Consider the following 17974-nt stretch of genomic DNA (forward strand, 5'->3'; position numbering starts at 1 on the left):
AACATTCAAGGAAAACCGGCTAACAGTACAGAAACAAACCATAATATTCAAGGAAAAAGAAAATGATTATAATGGTGATGCCAACCTGTGAAAAAGGTGGATATTTAAGGGTATTTTTATTGATTGAAGCAGATGTGCGGACCATCATCTGGCAACGTTGAATACATTTTCAAACCAAAACAATATTTGGCAGCGAACGGTTGATTCGCGGTCGCTGCTCCGCTCTCTTTTCGTGTGCGCGTGTGTTAGTGCGTTCTGTGTGTGTGTGTTTGCTGGCGATTGGGTCAGAAGTAAATTGAATTAAAGCTCCCAAAAATAAATGCAAAACTGCCCCCATTTGATTATGCCCATCACCAAATTTATATGCCGGGCTTGAATTAAGGCAAATACGTGTAAAAAACGAAAGACGCCTGGCTGCTTAGAAAATTCCAATAGGAAGGCCAACAGCAAAAGTTCTGCAAAGCACAAAAGAGAGGGGCAAAGAATAAGAGAGAGCCAAACAGATAGCAAAACAGAACACAAAAGCCGTTAATTTAGCATTAATAATTTCTGTCAGTGTTTTTGTTTTTCTGCCTGATTTACGCGCGTGAATTTCTGGTTGTATTTTTATTTTGAATGGTGCCGAAGTGTTTTCAAAAAATTCCACTCAATCGGTTGGCATCCTGCTTTTAATTCAAACACCCGCCCCACCCAATCCAAAACACAAAAATCAAAATCTGTAAGATGCAGCAGGAAGTGTGATGTCACCACTTTGGCCCCGCGGCAACAACAAGTTTTTACTATTGCCAGCAAAAAAGCAAATATCACCGGGATAACAACAACAATATTGCAACGATCTGAAGATGTTGCACTTGCATTTGTTTTTGCTACCGCTGCTGCTGCTCAACACATGCTTGCAACATATTTTTCAGCCGGCGGAAGCGACAACGTTCCACCAGCCAGGAGAAAAGCCAAAAGGTGAGTCCGCAGATAGTCATGTGGAAAAATCACTCCATGTTTGTTGCCACCGACCTACAGGTGAACGTAAACCAAACCACGCTACCAAAGTGTTCTTTTTATGAGAAGGTTTTTAAGGAATTCATGTTTTTAATTACAGTACAAACTTAAAAAAAAACCTTCCACACAACTAAAAAATATTCCAAGTATCATAGCGGGTTATATTAGGTATTTTAAAAATTTAAAACTTGATAACTGAATCAAGTTCGTTGCCTAATCAGGTTCGGCCAGTAAGTACAGTGGTTAAAAAAAAGCTCCGCAAAAGAATGTGTTAAATTTATTCAAGCAAAGTAGATAACGATTTGAGCAGGTGCCTTTTACCTCAAAGGCATGCGGAAATTAGGTAAAAGTATTTTTTTTGGGAAACTTTATTGACCAGGTTTGCTATCAAACCAAACCACGTATTCTTTATGGCTTTGTTGACTCATGTACGATAATAAAGTTTATTTTAAGTATTAATTAAGTTCTCCTTCCAGTGAATCACACTTAGTATGTAATTATCTTATTGAAGTAATTCTATGTCAGTAATATAATTATAATTGCAGTTTGTTTTGACAATATTGTCGTCTCTATAATCAGCTGACCTTCCCTTAGCGTTTAACCACTGTGCCCTCTCAAGTTTTCCCGCCTTTCCCTCCCAGCATTTGTTAAACTCTCAACAACATACAAACAACCTTGAAAAACCAGCTTCTATTTTGTTGATTTTGTCGCAGACTTGGCTACTTCTACTAGAGATTCGTTGCAGGGCCTCTGGATTGCGACAGACTTAAATAGAGAGATATGGACGGAGAGTTAGACAGCTACATCTTCCCTGCGAAATCCCCTCCTCGAAACCTGTGGCCCACTTGCCACTTGGTTATCTGTGGAGTGGCTTTCGCTTTGTTTTGCCCATTTGCGATGAGTGCCATTCGGGGCGTTTGGCTATTGGCAGGTTGGGCGTTTGGCTTATCTGAGTGTCGCTTTTATCAAAATCTCACGTAGTTTAGAGATAGAGAAGCGCCTCTAGGGCAACACTTTCCATGCAAATTCACTGATTGCCTTCACTCACGTAGCATTTAATTTACCAACCCAAATGATTCGTTTGGCCCTTGCCAGCACAAAAAGCCACTTAAAAAAAATACAAACTAAAAAGTGGCAAAGTAAAAAATCGATTTTAAATGCAGTGGCGTGCTTTACTTTTACTCTCATTGTTGCAGATTTATCCGGCAGGTAAAAACTTTCTTTTTCAACTTTTCCCTCTTCCTTCACAAAAAGCCTCTTGTGGGTCACAATTTGTTCCAACGCTTCTTGCACTGTTAAATCTTTTTTGGTGTCTCAATATATTTACTTTTTTTTCGTATTTCATTGTCATCAATTCTGGCCCCAAAAGGTCAGCGCCTTAAGCGCACACTCCAACTCGAACCTCCATTCTGGCCAACACTTCTTTTGGCAACTCGTTTCTTGTTTGCGGTTAGGCTGTTGCCATTGTTCGATTTGTTGTTGCCAACCGCTGGCGTTTTCTTAACAATTTTTATGTCATTTGCGCAATTATATGGCAAAACAGCAACCTCAGCAACCGGCCGAAATGGCCGAAAGTAAGTGGTTAGGTGAGGTAAGACTCGTTACCCAAAAATAAGTGGGAGGTTCGCTAGATAATTGTCAGAAATGTGTAATTTACTGGTTTTTTGGTATCATAAAACTATAATTTAGTGCTTGCGCGTATTTTTCAAGCAAAACCATATCAAGCTAAATATAAAACTATGTAGAACTAACACCATTCTGTTTATTCAAATGTGGTTAAAAAATTAAACAGCAACTTTCTATCAAATAAATAGAAGAATTTGATTTTAATTGACATCATTTGTATCTAGTTAGCTAAATTTAATGCAGGGGCGGACGCAGAAAAAAATTTTGGGGGGTCCGATAAAAAAATTTTTTTGTTTGGGGGGGTCCGATCATAAAATTTTTTATTTTATATGGTTATATGGCCGTGTGCTGTAAGGGAATTAGAAAAAGTCTTAGATTTTGGGGGGGGGTCCGGACCCCCGGACACCCCCTGCGTCCGCCCCTGATTTAATGGTTTTTGGGGGGATAATTATTTCAAAAAAGTAGTTATGTACTTTGAACCAAAAACAAATATAATTAGGCATTATTAATATACCTTTCTTGATCTTACGTGTTTCCTTTTTTGTAATTCTCAAGCCTGTGGTAAACATTGTTGGGACACTAACGCGCCCCCAAAAACAGAGAGACGTCTGGTTTGTTTTCTTTATCACGCCCTTTGTTTACCCAAGTTGAACAACCAACCATTATCATTATCACGAGCAAAAGGCAAGACAGGAGGATCATTAATATGCGGCATTGTTGAAGTTTTAAATGGGCTTGGCTTAGAGCGTGGGAGCCGGATCAACTTGGCCAGAATCAAGTATCGAATGAATGGCATTGCATTGAATTGCAATTGGCGAGTAGTATGTTACCTTTCTAAGTTGGATGCGAACTAATGTGGTAACTCGACCGATCGGTCAGCAGGCTGATCATCAGCCTCATAATGATTGACTTAATTGAGGCTCAACTCAATTTACAGAATTTACAGAACGCGAGCTTCAAGCTTCTCTTGATTGAGTCAGGTCAAAAGAATTTAAATGGGACGAGCTTCTCCGCTATGCTTCTCCATTTCTCTGATTCTCCACTTCTCTACTTCTCTTGTTCTCCAGTCGCAACGGAAGCCTCTGAGCATGCATACATTAGTAGTCTTTCTCCTGGTCTGAGACTTTGAATTGAACGACATTTGCATAAATTGCGTCGCCTCATAGAACGTGCTTAGATAGCTCGACAAAGGGGTATAGACTCCAGGAAATCTACTGTAAAACCAAGCAGGCGGACAGAAACCCCGCTACAATTAAGAAATAATGGATGAATGAGGCAAACTGTCAATATATCAAGTAGTTGAAAAAGAGGGGCACACAGAATGCCAAGGAAATCATTTTTTGTCTCCACTGAAACTAAAAAAAGATATCATTGTAATGCTTATACTATAGTAGTTTGTTAAATATTATATCATATCTACATATATGTTATGTATGTGTTGCTCTGAATCTGCTGGGAAATTTGCTTTTGTGTTGTATCTTAATTTTGCTGCATTTGCTTTTCTATGAATTGCATTATGAGACAAATGTATTTTTCCTATATGAATATAACTTTTCCCCTCTTTATTAGATAGAAATCGATAAAATCGGATTTGCCTTGAATTGAGTGGGTTATTACTATATAATTGTGGCAGAAAGAGGACACGTGCAGCGTGGCGGACTCGATGAATCACTTTTGACCTGGCCACGTGCCCGGGATTCCCTTCGATTATCAGCCCTAAGTGAGGGGTTGCATCCCTTCGCAGGTTACGTGTATTTCTATTGCATTGCGGAGATTAAGCCTAAATTAAAGCTAGTTTAATTGCACCACAAAAAAAGGGGAGGGTGCAGGGAATAAGTTTTGTATTTACCACTCTCGAGACAAAAACTGAAACAAAGTGTTTTGGAGGGCAAGTCATGTTATTTATGACTCTATTTCCCTAAGCTAACCAGGGTGAGTTTGCCAGACAACCCCGAAAGGAAATGTGTGGCTATTGCATTAGTCATCCAGTGGGAGAGTTGGCCAGAAGAATCACATTCGCTTTGGCACCCCGAACAGTGAGGCAAAGAAAGAGTGCCCCAAGAAAGCACTTGAACAACTTTGTTTATGCCAACAGCCAAAGGAAATCACGTTTGTTTGCAGCAGCAGCAGCAATTTCCTCTAAACAGGCAGCCAAACAAATAACAAAGAAATGCCAGCCGTGGGAGATGAAATGCAGTCAAGATACACGAAAAAAATGTATGCTCTTTTTTACTGGAAAATTGAAGGAAAATAAAAAATGTATTTTATATTAATTATTAAAGGTAGTAAAATATAACATCAGAAAAAAATGATTTATGACAATTTGTTAATGAACTTCTATATTTAAATCAAACAAGTGGGCAAACGTGTGCTCCTCTAGCACAGTTTGCAGCATCCTAAATTCCACGTGCAGTTTTAAAAGAAAAATGGTAAATTCATCTCGAAATTATCAATATTTTTCCCTGTGGACTCCGTCAGGCATCAATTGTGGCTGCTGCTGCTGTTGTTGCTATCGCTTGTGCAATGCCAATGCAACGCTTGATTGGGAATCGGAGGGGGCATAATGGAAAGGGGGGAAAGCGGGATGTGGAGCGGGATGGCTGGCCAAGGCTGAGGCGAAGAAGAGATGGCACAAGGTAAGCCCTCTCGATGATTAATCAAAATAAAAGAACTGAAGCGAGGTGAGGCAAACCGAGCTGAGAGCCAAGAGCGGTTCAGAGAACAGTGAAAGGCCAAATGCAATCAAGTGAATAAATAATCATAAAAACGGAGGACAAACCGAGCTTGGGGATCTTAATGGGAAATAGCACTCTGCAGCTCACACCCTCGCTCAGCTTCGGTTTTGGTTAATTTATGCATAGAGCTATTGGGATTTTTGTTGTGCACTGACTAGCATCCGTAATGGGATGCGGCAACAACGGCGGCACAAAATATTCGCAACGGAAATGCGACAACACGCTAGAGTGAGTCCGGGAGCAAGCTGGGAACATGCACTTAAAAAAAAATTAGAAAAGAAAAGCAAAAATTGATATGCTTATCAACCAAGATACGTGCCTTTAACTAAACAAACTTGAGAATACAATAAATAGATGTGTAGAACTTTTGTTCTTGTAAAAACCAATTATTTTTCTGAAACCATTTTTTTACCTTTAACATAAATTTCTCCGAGTGCACCAACCTCTTCCTGGTTATGGTCAGCGAGCTGGCTCGGGACTCAGATTTGGGTTCGTTTCGTGCCTGGACAGTTGCTAATTTACCTTGATTGTGAGTCATTTGCGAACTTTTCGACTGTCGCAGTTGCAGTTGCATTTGCAAATTGCACTTTTCGCAATCCAACGCACCGGGAATCACTCATGCACATCAGTCTGTCTCGTTTTATTTCTCTTTTTCCAGCCATCTCTTTCTAGCATTGCGTAGGTGTGTTCTGTGCTTATTTTGAAAACTAAACAGAAAAATGTGAAATGTGCGGCGACATCCACTGAAATGATGACGTAGCTACTTTTTACGGTCACTGAACTGAACTCAAACACCCGATTTCTGTTTACGTTCTCGTTTTTTTGTTTTTACAAAAGTTTGTACAAGTTTTCGTTAACATAGCTTTGTTGCTTCTCTCTGTAAATACATTTTATTTGTTTGCTTATGGGTCTAAAGTGGGTTACTTTTGGGAGCTTTTGTGCTATTATAAATTACTAGAACATAAAGAGCAGGATTTTATGGAGGTGTTAAAAGTGGTTTTAAGCGATAAAATATTTGTTTGCAAAGACTTAAAGTGTAATGAAAATAAGGTTACTAACATCTTGGAAATATTCATATAAAAAAGGACGTAAATGGACCCAGCAACAAGTGGAAAATTGTAGTGACTCATATAGAAATTGCTGAAGCCATATTGAAGTCAATAAACTGAGCGACCAATTGTTTATTCCCGCCTTTTGGCGCCACACTAAAATTGCGTTAGGTCAGGGAAAATGTTGTCACATTATGTTCCCAATATGTTTCCAATACGCTGAGCGCTTAAGGCAAACCTCAAAAAGCGATCCACCAACAATTAGCGGCTCATGTAAACAGAATGGAAAAGAAACTAAACCAAAATCTCCGACCCATAAACACCAAAAAGGAAAAGAGCGCCAACCGATAGCTAATTTAATTAACATGCCGGCGCTAATATCTTGTAGGTGTTTCTTTGTCCAATTTATTTTTATCTCGAGAAGTTTCGTGTGCTCCGACTGCCGCGTTACACATTCGGAGGCAGCCTCCTGCATCTGCTACTTTTTTGTATCTTATTCCATTACCGCTCACTGGAATTCAAAAAGTTCTCCCTCGATTTATCGAAGAGTGATAAGCAGATGGCGACGTCGCTGCCTCGCTTCTTGCTATTTATTGGGAGCAGAGCCAACGAACCATTAAGTAGTCCCCGACGGTCAAGAGTCTCGGGGAGGAGATTACGGAAAAGTATCTCAACGCGAAGAGCTCGGCAGACAAAGCCCAAAGATTAGAGCAACAGCTTTTCTCCTGCAGCTGAGTGGCTGCCATTGTTCGAGCGCGTAATTAATAAATATGAAAAGCAAAGAGAGGAGCCAAGATGAGCAATGAAAAATTAAGATAGTAGATGCCAGTAATGCCCTTCCTAAACCAGTTGTATTATAAAACAATAATGAAGCCCAGGTATCCAAAAGTAATGCGTTAATGGACGTCTTTTATTTATAAAAATGTCAAGGAATTTGAAAAGATTTTTATTTTTTTCTTAACTGCTTTTTATGGGTAGTCATAAGTAATTGCTTTACCTTAGCTTTACCTTAGCCCCTTTTGCACTTGGCACGTGTCGGAATTTCTCTTTGTCAGGCACTAATTAACTGACATTAGTTAATTGCTGTTATGCAAAGTTTGTTGTTGAACGTAACACGAAAGTAAGACACTTTTTCCTGCCCCTATCTGCCTACTACTTTATCTGGGGTAATTTTCCCTTGAGTACTTCTTACCCGGAATTCTTGCAATAAAACTTTACTTTATTAAAGCTCCCTTCCTCACGATATATCCGCCGGATGTATGTACATACGTACTTGCATGCACATATCTCCTACTCGTAATGCACTTGGCGAGCTGATAAAATACTATTTAACATCAAGGGAGCTTATTTATATAAATTATTCTTGTAGAGTTTATGGCATTAGGGTCGATTACTTTTATGCGTTCAGCATGGAGAAACATTGAGTGCTAGATCTTAGGGGAAAGTCGGCTATTGTTTCTGGTCTATTAGGCAGCGAATGGAAAGCACATATAAGAGTTGGTGGAGTTACATTACAAAAAAATAGAAAAACTTTGTAAATCAATATCTGTTTTTTAGCGACGAACAAGGAATAATAAATGTTTGAATAGTACCTAAACCTTCTGCCAGCGCTATTAAATGTTAACTCGTCCTTGTAGAAGCAACCTTGGCTATGACACTCCTTTAATAATTCCACACCTGACTGTTTTCCCCATTGTATCCTTCCAAACAATGGCCCTAACACATGACTCATTTGACTTACCACTCACCCATTGAAACTCGCAACTTGAGCACGCAAACTTATTGTGGCTAACCCTACTAACTTACATACATTGCCATGTTCATTAAAGACAAGGTGCACGTGCACTGAGTCAACTTACTATTGAAAGGTCTATGATTCACACGGTTTTGGATCTCATTGTATTTTTCGTACTTATTATTTAATGGCCCGACGGCTACTGACATTTGATTGGTCGCGCTGGCAATTAATGCCGGATTACGTAAAATGCCAATTACGCTTTGCAATTTCATCAACAGCTCGTCGAGCGTGGCTAAAACGATGTAGAGCATGTCGATGTGTCCACTGCTAAGACTTCTCTCCGGCTTCCAATTCTGCCTGATCCGCTCCAATTTCCTGGCCGCAATCTCTTCAATTTCGCAAATTGCATCGGTTCCTCCGCCTGCAGTCATCGATAACGAAGCGCAAACAAATATTCAGCCACGACAAGCTGTCTCTTGTCCCTCTTTTCGAGTGTACATGTTGCCGAGTTCTGAAGAAGCCCCTGGTTCCCCAGATTGTTTGTTATTTCCTGCATAATTGCTGGCCGGGAATTCGGTTAGCTTGCAGTTTGCACGGTAGACAAATTGTCAATTCAGTTGACAGTTGAACAAGCAAACAATGCGGCACGATGTTTGTCCTGCGGGCTGAAGGCTTGCCCTTGTACATTTGGCATTAAACAACAGCTAGCTTTATATGGGTTTATGGTCTTCGCATATCAAATATTGTAAAAGTTACTGTATTTACCCTTAAAGTAGTAGAACAGTTTACATGTTTTTTGATATATTATATTATAAATGCTCCCGTTTTTGATGAATAATACCCAAAATGATTAAACAACTTGTTGCCTTGTTTTAAAATTATTGTTTTTTTTTTAAATTATGTATGATTCAGATAAAAATGTATACCGAATGAAAAATCAATATTTATAAATGTTTCAGAAATTCCAATTAGTCACAACCATGAATAAAAATTTTTAGGAAAGTAGTACGTTCATTTATAATTCATTTGTTTCACAACGAAAAGAGAAACCTCTTATTATTTTGCGGAATATTGTCAAGATACTGCCAACAGAACCCGTAAAACTCGAAAATGTTTTCATCTCGTTGGGTATGTGGAGCAAACTTCCTGTCTCGACAGACTGGTAAATTAGCTTAATTTGATTGAATTTACCCGTTGCGATAATCACTTTAATTACGCTCTAGAACAAGGCATCGGTTACACGCGTTGAGTGCGCACAAATAAAGTATCTGAGAAGTGCGTGCGGTCGCCGACGGATGCAAATGGCGAGCTGTTGACAAATCAAGCTTAGAGCGATGGATCCAATTGTGCGCAGCATGAAATCTAATAAACAGCATAAGAAAATTGCTCAACTCAATTGGGTCAACGAGGTGACAAGAGGGCTTTTTCCACTGGCCCCCCGGGGTTCATTGACGAAGATTCATCCGAGTAAATCATTCGCTTCTCGGTATCTGTATATGTATCCCATTCATAGGGCCCAGTGTCTCATCATCTCATTAGCATGAGTTCGCAGAACAGGCTGGTGAATCATTTGCGAGACAATTCTGCCAAATACCGGTCAATCCAGTCCCGAGAAAATTAAATCTATATATGTATATCTATATACTTTTGCCAGGCGCCACAAACTCAAGTGATCGTGGCGCATGTTTTTCGAACTCTTGCCGGGATTAATTAAGCCCAAAGAAATAAGGTTAACCCAATTAGCTTCAATTGCCTGCGCGAAAAGTCATCGCATCATGTTTGTAGAGCATTTCCGTTTCTCAAAGGCAGCGGTCATGCAATTTCCAACCGATCACTGAAAGCTTTTCGGTTTTTCCGCTCGTCATGGTTTTTGGCCTCCCGCTTTCATCAGCCGTCAGCCATCAGCGAAAAGAAAGTTTCATTGATTTCGTAGATTACATTATTACTTGATTTTCTCGCCTGTGTGCCTAGATTTCACTTTTACGATTTTCTTAGTACAGCCCGAAAATAAGCTTAATTGTTTTTTAGTGTTTGAAGACCTACTTATGAAAGACCGCTAAAGGTGTTAGAAATTTAATACGGCTTGGAGTTTTCACTTACTTGATATTTTTGGGACAGTGGCCGTCCTTGACTGCTTTTTGTTGGCATTGGCTCAACTCAGCTTAACCCTCATGTGAAGGCTCGCCTCCATTTAATTAATGATATATACGCCCTCTGTGACTGTTCTTTATAATTCTTAAAAGATTGATAAGAACCACACGGAAATTTAAACAAGAAATATGAGTTGTAAGCTTATTAAAGATATATAAAAATATTATATCAAATTTAAATGAACAAATCACTCTTAAAATATTTACTTGTTTTTCAAAATACTTTGCTTGGTATGGAGTATTTTTAAAGCATTTATGTATATTTCACTTTTCTTGAGCTGTGCAGCTGCTGTTGCAGTTGTGTGTCCTCGTCACTGCTTAATGGTGTTCTTCAAGGAGTTCCGGGAACTGTTGATGCCACTGGATATTTATTTCCATGCGGGTCCTGCCTTTTTTTTTTTTTTTTGTTCGCCCGCAATTAATTTCCAGCCAGATTCTTTGTTTTCGATTGCGTCAAAACAAAAACAAGAAACACGAAATGTCTTAAAGGGTGTTAATTTATGCGTCCTTAGGCGATCCCATGGGTTTAACCACTTGGCCGGCGATAAGAGGAAACTAAACGGGCCCAGATGCAGATGCAAGTTTATCTCGCAGATACGAGTACATTTACTACGAATTTCTCGATGGCAGCTCAAATTTGCTTTCGGCTGCGTCCTCGTGTCTAAGCCTTTAATGATTGTCCTTGGGCGTTTTTAAGGCGCAGTCTACACGGGTTGCACGTCCGTGACATGCCCCACATGCCTCACATGACCCATTGTTCTTGTTATTTTTCTTGTAATTTTTTCCTCCCCATTTTCACTTTTTTTTTTTTTTTTTTTTTGTTATTGACGTTGCAGGAAATTTCACCCGTGAAGGGGAGTGAAATTTGCATACAAGCGAGTTGCTTTCAAGGTGTGTTTCGGTGCAAAAGTGGTTGGGGCGGTGGGCGTGTCTGGATATTTTAGTTTGCAAGTGTTTTCATTTCAAGAATTCTCAGCTTTTATTCGTTGCATTAAATACAAGCTTGCAGCACTTACGCCCGCTGAGTTTATTACATTTTTTGCTAAGCGAATTCCCCCTTTCATTTCGTACTTTTCATATCGCATTTTATTTCTGTGTCGCGCTTTTAATTTATTTCGTTTCCTGTGGGAGGCTGCCGACGCCTCCTTTTCGCTCGCTTAATCTTGGACATTAATTAATGTTCCGCTTTGGTCCTCCACTCCTTCAGTCTCCATTAGTCCATCAGTCCTTCAGTCCGTTTGTTTAATTAAAGCAAACGCATTGCCGTAATTAGCAATTATATGGCAGTAAATACAGTAAATACAGAGACCCATCAGCGAAGCAGGACAGATCCGGCATTTCTTTTGTGCAGCTCCTGTTGTGACGGACCTCATTGAACCATCCGCAGTCACAGCAATTACTTGGACGCTTGACTTTCGCATTTTTCGCAAAAAAAAAAAAGTTGTTTAACTTTATATAAAAGAGCAAATCAATTAAATTCGTCCACTGAACCCGTTCAGACTGCCTTTTGTGGAGCTGGTGTGCCCGCCCAACCGGATAAACTCTAATGGAACGAGATGCCCAAACTCATATTTTTATGAAGAAAACAAAATAAAAATGCCAAGCTAACCACCATCATGTCAATTAATTGGCAACAGATTCGGTTCGGGTTGCTTTTCCTATAACCACTCACCGAACCTGAATGCCAAATTGGTTTGCTGACCATATGGACACAAACAAAGTGCAAATTTTCAGCTGCCTTTTCAAAAAAGTTTGCCAAATCATAAAACCGTTTTTTATGTTTATTATTTTTGGTTCATGAGTGTGCGATTCAATGAGTTCCATATTGATGCGAGATTTGGAAAACAGTTTTCTATTTAAAGAAACTTTATGAGATTTTTATTTTGAAGTTATGTTTACCCTTCGTTTATAGAAAAATACTGAGATTGTTTCAAAAAAAATTATAAATAATTTAAAATGAATTAAGGCCAGGAAAGTTTGTTATAATATTCAAATTTAATAAGATCCTTTAAAGCCAAGTAGACCCAGATATGTTGATGGTTAACATCATGCAACTCAAAACCTCACCACTTTTTTTTGCAACCTGAAAAATAAATTACATCATTAAAATAAATTTGTATAATTTTTCCCGTGGTTTTTTTCTTTAATAAAGAAAATTGTTTGCCCTTTCAATTCGACAGCATATTTTATGGTGCCCTAACCGTATCTCCGGAATACATTTCCTCTATATGTATATATAATATATATAATATATATATGTATCAGAAGTGTGCTCGTTCTCCTCTTCTTTGTTGGTTTTGTTGCTTTTTGCAAAGTTAATTGGCAAAATTTTGCTCGTCTCCATTGGCGACCGCAAAAACACAACTTAACCGAGCGCGCGACCTTGAAAATTTGTCTGTCGGTGGTTGGGAAAGTTTGCGGGGAGCTGGGGAGGGAAAGCGGCAAATGTGAAACCCACAGACCGCCCAAACTCGACTTGAAAAATGTACACCCGAAACCATTTTTCCGCTATGCGATAAGTGATATCGATTTCACTTAAAGCTAAACAACAACAAGTTGTGGGCTTTAATTGCTGTGGTGACAAGAGAGTGAGGCTACACTTAAAACAAAAAGCGAAAAACAGTCAAAAATCTATTAAAGATAATAAAATTTACAACAAATTTGTATTCTTAAAATGTATCTTTATGAATGTAGGGTTAAATTTTGTAAATGTAGGACTAACTTCATCTCCACTAAAATCACTGAATTTAGACCTCATTTCTATGATATTGAAGTAATTTTTTTTAATTTTTGTGTACTTTCCGCCCATTAAATAAACTGAAACTATTTGATCTGAACTTGTTTTTCTCACATTTGTTGTCTTTTGGGCAAAAATTAGAGGGGGGGAATGGGAAGCTGGAGCGGAGTCGATTTGTATGATTTATTTGAAACGCGTGTGCGTCTCGATTTTGACGGATCTTGGGAAAGTTGTAGCCCCTTGATCTTGTCTGTAGATGCATTATGGCGGCGCCGCACAATAAGTGGTTATTAATCATCATGGCTGTCTGCCGCCTCTACTTAATCCTTTTCCTCAATGCTAATTTAATCATAATTTTCTTTGTTTGTTCTTGCAGGTAAGCCGTCGCATAAAACTGCACTTCCTGCTCAAAAGCAGCGGATCGGAGGAGGAACGACCCTCTTTATAGTTGTGACTCACCTACAACAGATGGTAATCGCCATTAAAGGCTGCCCCTTGGTTTCTTTCTACCTTTCTTTTTTTTTAATTACAGCCAGACATTAATGTTTGTTTTTTGCGAACTTTGGGAACGAGAGCTAGGAATTTGTGTCAGTTAACAGTAACCCACCCAAATTATTATGTCAAGCGAAAAAAAAACACTACCCTTATCAAACGGAGTAATCTGTTGTTTAGTCAGCTTGTTTTAACCAAAAAGTGGTTTTTTTTTTGCGATTTAAACTCTTTTGAGTCTTGAAAATGAGTCAAACAGCATTAAAGTTAAACAACAATGGCTGTCTAAAAAATGTTTCATTTTAAAAGCATATATATTTTTGTAGGGTATTTGGAAGCAAAAAATAAAAGTAGAAAAATGATTTTTGTGGCCTGAATCGTCATCAGCATAATCACCACATTTCTGCTGCCTTTTTTTGCCAGCTTTTGTGCCAGTTGTTGTTGCACTTCTTGCCTGTCATTTCGCATTATTGCCTTTTGTTTTGGCCAAACAGCTGTTAGTCATGATATGGCATCTGATTCTTATTTATTTCTCTATTCTCGCTCTCTCTGTTCGCTGGCTAAATCCACCTACATTTTACTATTTCTGGTAAATGGAGAGGTAGATTTATTCTACCGTTTGCATAAATCTTGTCTGTGCGAATGGCAGCGAAATCAGCCAAGTTTGACAGCCAGAAAAATCGATAAGCAAGTATTGTGCTTATGTACGCATATATGAATCTGTAAATATTTGGTAGTACACATGGTTCGTTCATGTAAAGGAGAGTCCTCCAGCTGACAAATATTTACAACATTTTCTTTGAGTCACTTTTTTTCTTGGATATCGAACTTTTATGTGGGGGTTCTTTTTACGACGAAAAGTTTAGCCTTGTGCTAAAGTTTGACGAGTTCATTGACTTCCTCTTCTTTACACTCGATAGAAGAAGTCCCAAAAACGCTTTGAATAATGCAAAATTAGCCACTGGAGTATTATTTAGAATTCTAAACTTGTTCAAAGTTTATATGAATAATATATCAAATTTGCTTTTCCTATATCCTGCATACTTATATGTACTCATTCTTTATTGTATAAACTTTTCATTGCGTAATGAATAGAAAACTTCCAGCTTGCGCTTACCAAATAAATCTTATAAATTCGCCGGGTCTCTAGCCAAAAATGGTCAAGGCTAATCCATGAGTTAATGACCCAAGTCGTTGGCTAAATTTTAATGAGCTGGCAATTTTTGACACGTCGCTAATGCCAATTAAGGAATAACATGCCCCCTCTTTGTCAGGCCAAATCAATTTTGGCCAGGCCACAAACTGCTTTACAAACTGAGCAGAATGTATACTATATACTACTATATTATATAGTTCATGTTTTGCATGTGAAAGTGTTTTCTGCAAATGGGAATAGGCGTGAAATAAAAATACGCCAATATTCGGTTTGTTTTCATAAAAGTTTGGCACATAACTTGCTTTTTGGCCAAGGTTCTGGTTGTGGATGTGACCTACTTTTCTGAGAGGCTGTTCAAAAACTGATGATAATTACCCTTGGTCGAAACCGTAACGTAATTCAATTTTACATGAAAGGCAGGAGCCGAAAGAATCCTGCATTAGCCACAATGAGGGAAGAATCCGTAGGACCATTGATCCGCAGGACAATGGCAAAAATTCTCCATTCAATATGCAACCGGACGGACACGCCCACAAATCCCAGCAATCTGCCTCCCTTCCTGTGTATTTTTCTCTGTGCATTTTTTCGTTGTTTTCTTCCGCTTTTTATGCAAACAATTTCTTGTTCCCAGAGAGCCTTAAACAAAGAGAATTCCATGGAAGCGGGTGCGTTTCTCAAGGATCATTGACCACATAAAAATCCGTTATGGCCGCAGAGAAAAGGAAACACTGAGCAATTCCAACCTTCTTGTCCCATGCATTTTATTCCCTTTTTTGGCCAGGCCAAAGCGAGCTGCAATTGGAAATGTTGGCAATCAGCAGAAGCAGCCAGAGCTTATACTTGGTGCCGGCCAACTTATTTTATACGACTGCAGAGGGGGTCGGTCGGTTGGCCAGAACCCCAACAATGTAAGGAAGGGGGAGGCACTGCCGTCCAAATATGGCCAGAACAGTGTTTATGTGCAATTTTCTCTCCTCGCATTGTGCGTAAAGTTGATGCTAAAAATGGAAAAAGAGAGAAAAAATTACAGGCAAGGAGGAGAGAAAGGAAGAGTTTAATGTTCAAGTTCCCAAAAATTGCAGCTACAAAAATATTTTTACTAGAATGCAGTATGCAAATGCATAGTAATTAAAATCCAACCAAATATTTTGTGAAATTAAATATCTAAACTTGAGTTTATTAGGGTAAAGTTTAAAGTAGGGCATTTAAAGTAAGGCACCTTTCACAATCGATATATTCTGCTCAATAAGCTGATGTTTGTTTACTTTATTTTAATAGGCTTAATAAATTCTACACTTTGTTGGCCATTTGTAAACAAAAGCGAATGTTGCTAAGATTTTAAATGTTGCTGGAATCTTAAATTATCGCCCTGAAGGGCTGTCATTGAGCTTGGCGCCAGCTGATATAAATCAAACTGCTCACTATTGTTGTTTTGCATATAAAGAGTCTGTATATAAAATGCACTGGCGAAACAGCGCAATTGAGATTTATTTCAGCAATCAGTTTGTCAGTCAGTCGGTCAGCAACATCGTCATGATGATCATCAGCTGTTGACTTATCGTCATGCCACCATGTGGCCGCAAAGTAGCTAGACATTTTATTTATTCACTTCGCTTCCTATATACTCAGCTGACAGCAGCTGTAAATGTTGTAAATCTGAAAGATTTTATATTAAAAAGAGAGATAAGAATCGCACAGTGACGATGGGATAAATCAAATGAGACAAAGAGGTGTAACTAGGAAGTAAATGTGTATTTTCATCGACTTGCTATTAAAAACAAAGCATTCTTGTGATTTTTAAATTAAAATTATAAGACGGAGAAATATATAATATTGCATATACAATAAAGAAATATTTTTCAAGCATTTCTAATTCTTTAATGAACTTTAATCTTTTCAAGCAAAGTAAACAACAGACCGTAAAACTGTTGATTTAGTATCGTTTTCCAATAACGGTAAACTTTTCATTGACTTGTTGACCTTTCGGCCACAGCTTTAATTGCCGCCCATTTCTGTGTTCTTTTATGAGTTAATGACGAGGCGAACAGTGGGTGATATCTGCGCAATTTACCAACAAGTTGTCTTTCCCGGCCTTCCTCGTTGTTCGAGTCTCTATTTTTAGTTGTAATAGTGTTGGCTTTATCAGCTGGAATTACCAATATCTGTCTGGGTTGTTGGCCTTTTTTTACGAGACGAGCCGGCATAAAGCAACACGGTCAGTTAATAAAGTTGACAATTTTAATGCTAAAGTAAACAATGAACAGCGAAAGAGGAAAATAAGCGGGTGAGGTATGGATTTGAGAATCCGGCAAACATTCAAATCCTTTGCCAAATAATGAAGGTGAGTAGGCAGGAATCTCGAGTTGGTATTACCTACCTGGTACTCATGAGAATCAACCACAGCGGGTGTGAAATTTCACGGATTAACTAAAGGTGTCTACCTGCAATTGCCTTGTATTGTCACTTGTCAATACACTAGAAACAAAATTTATAACTCTACTTGTTTGCTTTTGAGAAATATGAGCCTAAAATTATCTCCCATATTCAAAAACAAAACACTTCTTAAATACTGTCTGTTTCAGATATGTTCATATTTAACCTTTTTCTGTTACTTAATACATTTTCTTACTTCGATGTAATTTTTACATATTTTTTCTGAGTGTATTTCGGATGCAATTCACTTGTGTTGTGTTGAGCAGGTGGCCTGCTGGGAAAGTCAAGGAAAGGTATTAGATCCGTGGGTGGTCCCTCACCTTCGCAGACACTTGCCAAATCTGAGGAATTGTGAAAACTGCCGCCTGTGTATTTCTGTGTGCTAAATGCCACCCGCCAGCGTTCAGGGTGTTAATTGCCCAGGCTCTTGACCTTGGTCCTGCTGCCTGGAGGGAGAAACGGGAAAGGACGAAGGAATAAAGAATGAAGGTCCTTGTCAGTGAAGTGTTTCGCATAAGTTCCAACATCCTCCCGCTGCGTTGCACACTCGAAAGAGATGCTTTGTTTTATGTTTTATTAGATTTTGCACAGATCCCGTTGCACATGGTCAGCGTTGACCTGGCCAAAACCGTTCTGGCCACCCGTCATGCCATTGTTTGGAATTGAACAATGGAGAAGAGCAGATGGCAGGTGCAGCAAAGACTTATGATGTTTATCTAAATCGCAGCGAGATGCCTCCATGAATTTGCACAATGCAGATTATTGCCTCGAACCGAGTTTATTTATCTTTTGTTGTTCAGTTTTCACCTAGGGAGTTTTCCGCTTGGCAGGAGGCTTTAAGTAGACGAGGGTGAATCTGATTTAG

General features: G+C 38.8%; 1 protein-coding gene across 1 annotated transcript in view; it reads left to right on the forward strand.

Moving 5' to 3' along the window:
- The first annotated feature begins 163 nt into the window (after window positions 1–163).
- The window catches only part of LOC108091995 (disintegrin and metalloproteinase domain-containing protein 12), a 32406-nt gene continuing 14595 nt past the window's right edge, over window positions 164–17974 (forward strand). Inside the window, exon 1 of the mRNA XM_017191420.2 lies at window positions 164–957. Within this exon, the coding sequence (XP_017046909.1) occupies window positions 843–957 (115 nt within the window). The 5' untranslated portion in view covers window positions 164–842. The remainder of the gene's footprint in view (window positions 958–17974) is intronic.

Source organism: Drosophila ficusphila, unplaced genomic scaffold, assembly GCF_018152265.1.
Source record: "Drosophila ficusphila isolate 14025-0441.05 unplaced genomic scaffold, ASM1815226v1 contig_791, whole genome shotgun sequence".
In the NCBI taxonomy this organism is placed as follows: domain Eukaryota; kingdom Metazoa; phylum Arthropoda; class Insecta; order Diptera; family Drosophilidae; genus Drosophila; species Drosophila ficusphila.